The 10,235-nt window shown below is 51.8% G+C and overlaps 1 protein-coding gene across 4 annotated transcripts; it reads right to left on the bottom strand.

Moving 5' to 3' along the window:
• Positions 1–5,531: 5,531 nt before the first annotated feature.
• Positions 5,532–7,928, bottom strand: ZNF575 (zinc finger protein 575). 4 transcript variants are annotated; one of them, XM_006052409.4, is made up of 4 exons: positions 7,620–7,928; positions 7,231–7,340; positions 6,716–6,827; positions 5,532–6,254 (listed from the first exon to the last, which is right to left on the bottom strand). In XM_006052409.4, the coding sequence occupies exons 3-4, from the start codon at positions 6,795–6,797 to the stop codon at positions 5,599–5,601; spliced, it is 738 nt and encodes a 245-aa protein (XP_006052471.1). In that variant the 5' UTR covers positions 6,798–6,827; positions 7,231–7,340; positions 7,620–7,928; the 3' UTR covers positions 5,532–5,598. The 4 variants fall into 4 exon arrangements, with proteins under 4 accessions (XP_006052471.1, XP_006052472.1, XP_006052470.1 ...); XM_006052410.4 differs by having other exon boundaries at positions 7,248–7,340; XM_006052408.3 differs by lacking the exon at positions 7,620–7,928 and adding an exon at positions 7,441–7,602.
• Between the last annotated feature and the right edge of the window lie 2,307 nt (positions 7,929–10,235).

Below are 10,235 nucleotides of genomic sequence, written 5' to 3'. Positions count from 1 at the left end.
ACTCCGTGCTCCCAATGCAGGGACATGGGTTCAATCCCTGGTTGGGAGAGATCCAGCATGCCATGTAGCACAGCCAAAAAAGTACAAAACAAAATAAACACAACCACCTTTAGGACTTCCTGGTGGTCCAGTGGTTAGGACTATGCAATTCCATTGCAGGGAAGATGGGTTCAGTCCCTGGTCAGGGAACTAAGATCCTGCATGCCATTCGGTGTGGCAAAAAACAAAAACTTGGCAACAGTGAAATGAACAATTCACTTCCTCAGCCACACTGGCCGTACTTCCAGTGCCCACTGGCTGCTGCTCTGGACAGTGCCGATGGAGAGCCTTCCCTCACTGTAGAAAGCAGAAGGACAGGGCAGCCCTGCAGTGCAGTGGATGGGAGCCTAGAAGCTCGAACTTCATCCTAGGGAGGGCAAAGGGCAGGATCAGAGCTGGGGAGCAAATGACCACAAACTTAGTGTCTTAAAGGTTATAACCTAGATTTGGGGTCCAAAATGGGTCTCGCCAGGCTAACCATCAAGGCACAAGCAGGGCTCTGCTCCTCCTGGGCCTCTGGGAGAGAATATGTCCTTATCTTTCCCAACTTCCAGCCCATGACTCATGCCCCTTCCATCTTCAAAGCCAGCAATGGTCGGTGGAGTTGTTCTCACGCTGCATCACTCTGACACTGACTTCTTGGGATTATGCTGAGCCCACCTGGATAACCTGGGATAATCTCCCGGTTTTAAAGTCAGCCTGTTAGCAACCTTCCTTCCTTATGCTGTCTTTAAAATCTTTTGTTTATTTCTGACTGTGCTAGGTCTTCGTTGCTGTGTGGGCTTTTCTCTTGTTGCACCAAGTGGGGACTACTCCAGTTGAGTTGCCCGGGCTTCTCATTGCGGTGGCTTCTCTCATTGCTCAGCACAGGCTCTAGGGTGGGCGAGCTTCAACAGTTGGGGCACATGGGCTCAATAGTTGTGGTGCCCAGGCTTAGTTGCTCTGAGGCCTGTGGGATCTTCCCAGGTCAGGGGTCAAACATGTGTTTCCTGCATTGGCAGGTGGATTCTTTACCACTGAGCCATCAGGGAAGCCCCCTTATGCTCTCTTTAATTCACCTTTGCCATGTAACATATCCACAGGTTCCAGGGGTTAGGCTGTGGGTGTCTTTGGGGGGTCATTACTGTGCCAAGCACACCCATACACTGGGGCTCTGGTGTGCCAAATGAGACATGAGTCCCTGCTCTCATGGGGCTGACATTCTGCTTGGGGTCAGAGATGGCGAGTGTCTTGCAGCATGGCAATAAACCCCGTGTGAGCAGAAAAAGCTGGGTGGGGTTATCCAGCGATGAGAGTGCCAGGGTCATGGGGAAGGCATCTCAGAGCACTCACCCATCGGCAGGGACTCAGAAGAAGCAAGGGAGGGTCTGGGGGAACCATTCCAGGCAGAGGAAAAGCAAGGCAGGAACACATGCAAGGAGCAGCAGGGCATTGGGATGTCAGGAAAATGGAACCCACCGACTCAACACTGCCCCCTTGTTTGTATGCGTGCGCAGTCCTGTCTGAGAGTTAGGCCTTGAGGAGCTATTGTTTGAGCTCAGATCTGAGAGGTGGGGAGGGTGGAATGCAAGGTGGTTTGTGGAATCTCCAGCACCAGGGGCATGATGCATGTGTGTGCAGAGTCCTGTCCAACTCTCTGATCCCATGGACTGTAGCCTGCCAGGCTCCTCTGTCTATAGGAATTTGCAGGCAAGAATACTGGAGTGGGTTGCCATGCCCTCCTCCAGGAGACCTTCCCAATCCAGGGGTCAAACCCGTTTATCGTGTGTCTCCTGAATTGGCAGGCTGGGTTCTTCACCAAAAGCGCCACCTGGGAAGCCCTGTCCTCTTGTTTGGGTATGACCAAATCCCATCTCTCCAGGAGTCAGCTCTCTGGTCTAGACAAGCTAAGGTTGGACCAGATGGACACATCCCAAATGAGTTTGTGTCCTTGAGATTCGGATAGCGGTGTGGTTGCTTCCCAGAAGACCTGCCAAGACAGGCTCCATGGTAAACATGGGCACAGGCCATACTGCCAACTTCCGAGGAGAGATCCTGCCCCTTGGCTGTCCCTCCCCCAGGGAGGGGAGCCCGCCATCCTGTGGCCTCGTTTTCATTTGTCTGGAGCCTGATGCTGGAGATTCCACAAACCACCTCACATTCCATCCTCCCCACCTTTCAGATCCGAGCTCAAATAATAGCTCCTCAAGAAGACCTTTCCTAACTCTGTATCTGACAGCATATGCCAGGTATACACTCATAATGAGCTTCCCTGGTAGCTCAGCTGCTAAAGAATCTGCTTGCAGTGCAGGAGACATAGAGACGCAGGTTTGATCCCTGGGAAGATCCCCTGGAGGAGGGCATGGCAACCCACTCCAGTATTCTTGCCTGGAGAATCCTACAAACAGTGGAGCCAGGCAGGGAACAGTCCATAGGGTTGCAAAGAGTCAGACACAACTGAAGCGACTTAGCATGCATACACTTATAATACTGTATCTTTGGACCTTCCCTCCTGGTCCAGCAGTTAGGACTGCATCCCCAAAGCAGGGGGCATGGATTTGATCCCTGGACAGGGAACTAAAATCCCACATGCCATATGATGGGGCAAAAAAAAACAAAAAACAAAACAAAAAAAAAACAACCTTTATGTATCTTTATCATAGTTGTAACTTGGTTTGCTTATGATCAGAATCACCAGTCTTTTCCTCTACAATTTATACTTTTTGTGTCAGTTTCTCTGTCTCTGAGGTTACTAAGATATTCTTTTATTCCCATCTAAATGCTCCAGAGTCTTGTGTCTCAAACTTAGATCTTAAATCACTAGGAACTTAATTTTTGTGTATGCTGTAAGGTGGAGAGCTGTATTCATTTCTACACTGCTGTAACAAATTACCAAGATCACAGGATTTAAACAATACAACTTTATTTTCTTACAGTTCTGGAGGTCAGTAAACCAAAATCAGTCTAAGTTGGGGTAAAAACTTGGTGATGTCTGGGCTGTGTTCCTTCTGTCTTTTAAAATTTTTTTAATTTTATGTATGTACTTAAAATTTTATTTTGTTGTGTTTCTTCTGGAAGTTCTAGGGGAGAATCCATTTCCTCGCCTTTTCTAGCCTTGAGAAGCTGCCTGCATTCCTTGACTCGTGGCCCCCCATCACTCCAGTCTTTGCTTCCATTGTCACATCTCTGGCTCCTGTGCCTCCGTCTTTCCCATGTAAGGACCCTTGTGATTACATTGAGCCCACTGGAATAATCAGGATAATCTCCCATCTCAAGATGAGATCCTTTGTCATGTATGCAAAGTCCCCTCTGCTGTGTGGAAGCCAACACAAACTCAGGTTCCAGGGATTAGGACGTGGACGTCTTTGGGGGACCATTATTCTGCCGGGTCTCATTTAATTTTCTTCTCTTATCTCTCAGCTCATTTGCAGATTAGCTATTCTGCCCCGGCTCGTCTGTGGTTGGGATTGGCAAACTACAGTCCATGGGCTGAATCCGCCCACTGGCTGTTTGTAAATAACATTTTATCGGAACACGGCCACGCTCATCCTTATATCCTAATGTGGCTGTCTGCTTTTGCAGCACAGCAGCAGAGCTGGGCAGTGATGGCAGACCCTGTATGGCCTGCAAAACCTAATAAGATCTGCTGCCCGGCCCTTTACAGAAAAAATTTGCCAGCCTCTGAGTATACAGGTGGGGAGCATCTCCTGACAGGACCTTGTAAGCACAGGTCTGTTTCTGAGCTCGCAGTGCCGTCCCTCCAGCCTGTTCCCAAGCCAACATCACCGGCCTCATTATGACAGCTGTGTAATAATTGTTCGAATCGGGGGGAGGTGAGGCTCGCCTACTTGTTCAAAGTGGGCTTGGCTTCTTTACTTTTTTTTTTAACCTATATGTTGTACAGTACTGTTTTTAGACAATATTTATTTGGCTACACCAGGAGATAGTGGAGGACAGGGAAGCCTAGCGTGCTGCAGTCCACGGGGTCACAAAGAGTAGGATGCGACTTAGCCACTGAAGGACAACAAGGTCTTAGTTGCAGCACATGGGCTCTTTGATCTTCATTGCAGCTGGTGGGATCTAGTTCTCTGACCAAGGATCAAACCTGGGGACTCTGCATTGGACACATGGAGTCTTAGCCACTGGGCCACCAGAGAAGTTCCTTGGCTTCTTTCTCTTGTTTTTGCAACTCTGGCTGGTGTCCACCCCCTCACTAGACCAGGTCTGTCTTGTCCACTGTCCTGTTCCTAACACCCTGTGCAGGGCCCAGCTCACAGTACCTGCCTAATACATGTCTGTAGAATGAAGAGCAGTCCACTGTTAGCTCAGTCATCCTTGTTAGCTCAGTCATCCTTGTTTTATAGCAGGAGAAACGGGCTCCAAAAGGGGAACCATCTTTGCCCAAAAAGATGCTTGTAAAGGCCTTATAATACTCCCATTTGGAAATTCCCTGGCAGTCCAGTGGTTAGGACTCGGCGCTTTCACTCCAGCAGCCTGGGTTCAGTCCCTGGTTGGGTATCTAAGATTGCGAAAGTTGTGCAGTGTGGCCAAAATTTAAAAAAAAATTCCCATTTTATAGATAAAGCATCTAAGTCCAGAGAAATCACAAAACTTGTCTGAGGCCCTGAGGCTTTTAAGTAGTGGGTCAAAGATGGCTCCAAAGCTTGGGCTTTAAAAAAATTTTTATACTTCTGGTAGTACACCCTTTGTGCTTGCTTTTGTGATGTAGTATGCCTTGGGAATTCTACATGTCAGTACATGTAGAGCTGACTTTCCCCCCTGCAGCTACATGTTCCATTCTGTGGCTGCACTGTAATTCCTTAGCTGGTCCCCTATCAATGGGCACTCAGGTTATTTCTCCTCTTTGGCACTACCATTGTACTGCAGTGAACGTCCTTAATCTTATATCCTTTTTTTTTTCCCCAAGTGCTAGGATAAATTCTTAGACGTGGAATAGCTGACATGAACATAGACACATTCAAACTTCTTTACACCTATAGTCGGGGGTTCCCTGGTGGCTCAGACGGTAAAGAATCTGCCCACAGTGCAGGAGACCAGGTTCAATCTCTGGGTCAAGAAGATCCCCTAGAGAAAGGAATGGCTACCCACTCCAGTATTCTTGCCTGGAGAATTCCATAGACAGAGGAGCTTGGTGGGCTACAGGGATCTATGGGGTCGAAGAGTCGGACACGACTGACTAACACGCACACACAGTCAATGGCCAAAGTGGAGGCACTAATTTAAACTCACAAGGAGAGCTTGTCTCCACACTCCTCAGCAGCACACAATGCTAGCAGTTTAACCTTTGCCATATGAATAGGTGGGGGGGGAAACCAGAGCCAAGACCTTTCTAACCACACCTCCAGGTCCATGGTTGGGACTCAGTGCAAACTCTTATGGATGACACTTTACTTTCCCCCAAACAAAGGATTCCTCCGCCTCTAAGTTTGAGCCCAATGCGGGGTCAACTTCCCTTTCGTCTACCTGGAAGAGGCAAGTCCATACAGCCTGGCTTAGAGATGCCACCTCTTTATTGACGGGGGCTGGCAGCAGAAGGAGCCAGTGAGCCAAGAGGAGCGTTCACTCCCGCTCCCCGGGGCTCTCCGGCTGGTGGCTGCGCTGGTGAACGAGTAGGAGGCGTCTCTGGCCAAACGCCTGACTGCAGCTGGAGCAGCGGTGCCGCGCCGTGGCCTGGCTGCCCGGCGCGGTCGGGGGGTCGTGGCACAGGCGATGGGCCGCCAGTTTGGAGGGGAATGAAAAAGCCTTGGGGCAGTGTGGGCAAGGATAGGGGCGGGCGTCGGTGGCATGGTGCGTGTGGCGGTGGGCTGCCAGCTTGGAGGGGTAGCAGAAGGACTTGGGGCAGTCGGGGCATGGGTAGGGGCGGGTGGGCGCGTGGGTCCAGAGGTGGGCTGCCAGCTTGGAGCGGTGGCCAAAGGCCTTTGGGCAGTGCGGGCACGGGTGCGGGCGGGCGCCGCTGTGCGTGAGGCGGTGGGCAGCCAGCTTGGAGGGGTAGGAGAAGGCTTTGGGGCAGTCGGGGCATGGGTGGGGGCGGGCGCCGCCGTGTGCCAACCGGTGGGTGGCCAGCTTGGACGGGTACGAGAACGCCTTGTCACAGTCAGGGCAGCGGTGCGGGCGCTGGGGCGGGGGTCGCCGACGGGGTCGGGAAGGCGCCCCCGTGGAGGCAGCGGGCTCTGGAACAGACTGGCTGGGCTTCTGCGGCGGGCCCTGGTCGGGAGCTAGGGAACAGGCGGGTTGGTGGGCTCCAGAAAGCAGCCAATGCCCTGAATCTAGACCAGACTCCCCCTAGACCTTGACATTCTAGGGTACCTGGACACCAACAGGGTCATATTGAGGTTCCCCAAATGGCTTGATCCTGTTCCTCACCCACTGCCATCCATTCTCCTAAGGCAGGCTCCAAAGAGTTACGTCTCTGGAACCTCAGACCTAAGCTTTCCCAAAGCCACTAAAGTGTTCGTTTCCAGTATCCTCCCAAGTGATAACCCTGAAATCCCTACAGAGGATCACTGAGGTCCCCCAAAGACAACCTGGAGGATTCCCCAGAACATTGCGTTTTGGGGATCCGAAATGGTTATCACCCTGGGCCTTCAAACTGTCATCCTAAGGTTCCCACAATACGTGACTCTCTTGGCCCCAATTCCTGGAGAACGCCCCCAACCCCGGGTGGAGACGCCCTCACCTTCTCTTTTGATCACAGGCTCCTTGTCAGTGGGACTAGGCTCGGCGCCCCCGGCCGCAGACTCCGTCTCTCGCTCCAGCATCCTGCTGACCCAGAAACCTAGAGGGAGGACCTAGCCGGGAGAGGGGGCGACGCCGGGGGTTATCAGGCTGTTGGGGATAGGACTGAGAGCCCATATTCAGGGGTTAGTTTGTTCAGGAGCAGGGGCTATCACGTCGGGTCCTAGAAGGCGAGGGTGGGTGGAGCCTAAGGGCGCAGTGGGCGGGGTTACGCAAACCCGACCCAGAAGCAGTCTGGAACCTAGACCCCGCGATTGAGCCTTCCGGCGGAGTGGGTGGGGCTTCTACTACTTTAACTCCCAGACGCCCCGGGCGCGGAGCAGGCGGGGCTTAAGCCCAGGGTGGGCGGGACCGGCCGCGGATGGGTGGAGCTATACAATTAAGGCCCGAAGTCGGTTGCTCAGCAACTCTGTCCCAGGGGAGGGGCCTACGAGCTCTGTGTGCGGGAATACACACCCAATAGGTAGCTTTACCCGGCTCTTGGCTCAGTCTCAGTCCATTGACGCCGCGTGCACTGCCTTTCAACCCCGGAGTGGAGCTGGAGACGTGGAGAGGAGAGGGGAGACCTGGAGAAAGACACAGAAAGAGCGTGGCTCGTGTGTTGCGATCCAGAGACCCATAATGGACTTCTCCCTCGAGGTCGCAAGCGTCCGAGCCTTCACGCACCCCTTGGGATCATGGCATTCGGGCATCAATGTACCCTCCCAAGGCTCAGGCGGCAATGCAGCCCCTCCGGAACCTATGCATCAGGACCCCAGTGGGTCCTTCTCCGGGAACTGTGGCGTGCAGGCCCAACTCCACTTCCCGAGACCCAGGTGTCTGGGTCCGAACCCCTGCCCCCTCACCTGCGGACGGCCCCTCCCTGGGGGCGGGGCTCCGGGCCCCTCCCTCGGCGGCCGTGGCCACTGCAGAGCTGCCTTCGGATGCTGGGGAGCTGCACCACCCGGCGCGCGCCCAACGACGGGAGGGAAAAGGAGGGAGCGCGCGCGAGCTGCTGGGCCCAGCCTCATTTCCATCCCCTCCTCCCACGCCGAGACGTTGGGGGCGTCAGTTCGCATGCGCAGTCGCGGCTCGCGGGGGCTGCTGCGGAGGAGATGGAGAGGAAGGAGAGGGTGGGTGCGCCAGGCCAGTGAGTTGGCGAGCAGGCGCACAGCTAACAGGCCGAAGGACCGGAGGAAAGTGTTCTGCGGCTTGCGGGGCCTACGGTGGCTGACTGGGGTCAAGCACGTGCAGGAGTTAACCTAACTCGGAGATCACTGAGACAGCCTTCTCTTTTTATGTTCCCCTTCTTTTCGAGAATTCCGCTGGGAGCTTGAGTTCCGTCTCACGAATCAGTTTCAAGAACCTGCTTCCTATTCTCCCCTTAAAGGCATTGGCAAGGAAAGGGTAGCCATTTCCTCGAGAGAGGGCGGAAGCGGGACTCCGGGCTCAGAGGGAGCCGATGCCCAGTGCAAGTCACGTTATTTGCACAGCGCCCGACACTTTTCGCCGTTGGGTGATTCAGGATTCTCAGCCCCTCGCACCCCAATGCTAAGGCCCTGGGGCAGGGAGGGCGGCAGTGTCCACGTTTCCCGGGCCCCCGCGTTCCTGGCTGGAGCTCCTGAAGCTAGGCCCAGGGTGGCTTGCTTGGCACCATTACGTGACGGTGCACCTTCCCGCCCCGCACAGGAATGATCGTGAACTACCCCCTCATGGGTGGGTCTTCAGTTTGATAATCCACAAGATCTGGCAAACCCTGGCAGTCAAGGGAGTTATAAGGAAGGATTATTTGGGCTCATTTCCCCACCCACTCCTCCCAGGTGATTTTTGAAGTTATATACCAGGCCTCCTATTCCATAAAAATATTTTTATTATGCTTGGTTTGTTTGAATCAGTAGTTAAACAAGATCCACACGTTGGATTTGTTTGCTGTGAGTCTTCAGTCTCTTCTTTAACATTTTAAAAGGTTCATTTAATAGGTTTAAAAGGTTACTGCATGGAAAATGGATCATCGGGAGGCAGAGTGGAAGACAATTCAGTGAGGCGGCTGTTATATATTAATTATATTAACTCTTAAAAATAATATAATTTTGTAATAATTATATTATCATTACAGCATCTGATCTTTTATATCAGAAATTGTCCTGAGTGCTTTATAGATGTTCATTCATTTAATTCTGACAGCAGTTTTCTCGAGAGGAGGCGCTACTATGATAAAAATGATGCACAGTGGGACTTCCCCGGTCTAGTAGTCTAGTGGTTAAAAATCTGCCTGCCAATCCAGAGGACATGGTTTCCATTCCTGGTCCAGGAAGAGCTCACATCTTTCTTCGTTGCGGTGAGACAGCTAAGGCCATGTGCCGCAGCTAGTAAGCCGGCCGCTAGAGCCTGCGCACTGGCAACTGGAGAGTAGCTTCCACTGGCTGCTACTACAGAAAGCCCGCGCATAGGGACGAGGACATGCGCCCCAAGGAAGATACAGCACAGCCAAAAATAAAAAGGAATTCTTTTTCAAAAATGAGGCACTGGGCCTTCCCTGGTGATCCCGTGGCTTAAACACCATGCTCCCAATGCGGGAGGCTCAGGATCAAACCCTGGTCAGGGAACTAGATCCCACATGCTGCAACTAGGAGTCTCATGCCACAACTGAAGATACTGTATACTGCAACTAAGACCCAGAACAGCCGAAAGAAAAAAAGAGGCACGAAGACTTATTCAAGCAGAAAGAAGCAGGGCCAGGATTTGAACCCTTGCAGCCTAGCCCTGGAATCCGTGTCATTTACGTTCTTGCTTTGCTGCCTCTGTGACTGGGGCAGAGGGCATGATGATGCAAAAGTGATCTGATTGGAGAGGTTAATTCAACATGGCTTAGTAATGAATGGAGAGGAAGTAGTAAAAGGAGGAAGGAGTCAAGGATGATGAAATAAGGAGAGCCACCTCCCTGGGAGCAAAACACCTAGAAATTGTTCTGTGCCAGATGATCTGCCAACCTTTTTGCAAGCGTGCACTCATTTGCTTTTTTTCTAAATTGAAATATAGTTGCTGACAAGAGTATATAAATCACAAGTGTATAGTGATTCAGTTTATTGAATATAAAGGTTATATTCCATTTATAGTTATTATGAAATATTGGCTATATTCTCCATTTGCATTGTATATCCTTGTAGCGTATTTTGCACCTAATAGTTTATACTTCTTAATCCTCTACCCATGTAATGCCCCTCCCCTCTTCTTGCTCCCCAGTGGTAACCACTAGTTTGTACTTATCTGTGAGTCTGCTTCTTCTTTTTTTTTTTTCTGTTACATTCAGCAGCTTGTTGTATTTTTTTGATTCCACATATAAGTGATAGCAGTATTTGGGAGAAGGCAATGGCACCCCACTCCAGTACTCTTGCCTGGAAAATCCCATGGACACAGGAGCCTGGTAGGCAGCAGTCCATGGGGTCCCTAAGAGTCAGACATGACTGAGCGACTTCACTTTC

Source organism: Bubalus bubalis, chromosome 18 (genome assembly GCF_019923935.1).
Source record: "Bubalus bubalis isolate 160015118507 breed Murrah chromosome 18, NDDB_SH_1, whole genome shotgun sequence".
NCBI lineage: Eukaryota > Metazoa > Chordata > Mammalia > Artiodactyla > Bovidae > Bubalus > Bubalus bubalis.
The sequence above is the reverse complement of the archived record's forward strand: the minus strand, read 5'-3'. Positions and strand labels throughout refer to the sequence as shown.

What these genes read in the sequence shown, in the direction of transcription:
- ZNF575 (XM_006052408.3), bottom strand. An exon ending in CGGGTAAAGCTACCTATTGG is followed by an intron (nt 6,828 to 7,230) that starts GTGTGTATTCCC and finishes TCTCCCGGCTAG; the next exon opens with GTCCTCCCTCTAGGTTTCTG. An exon ending in GCCTGTGATCAAAAGAGAAG is followed by an intron (nt 6,255 to 6,715) that starts GTGAGGGCGTCT and finishes CCTGTTCCCTAG; the next exon opens with CTCCCGACCAGGGCCCGCCG.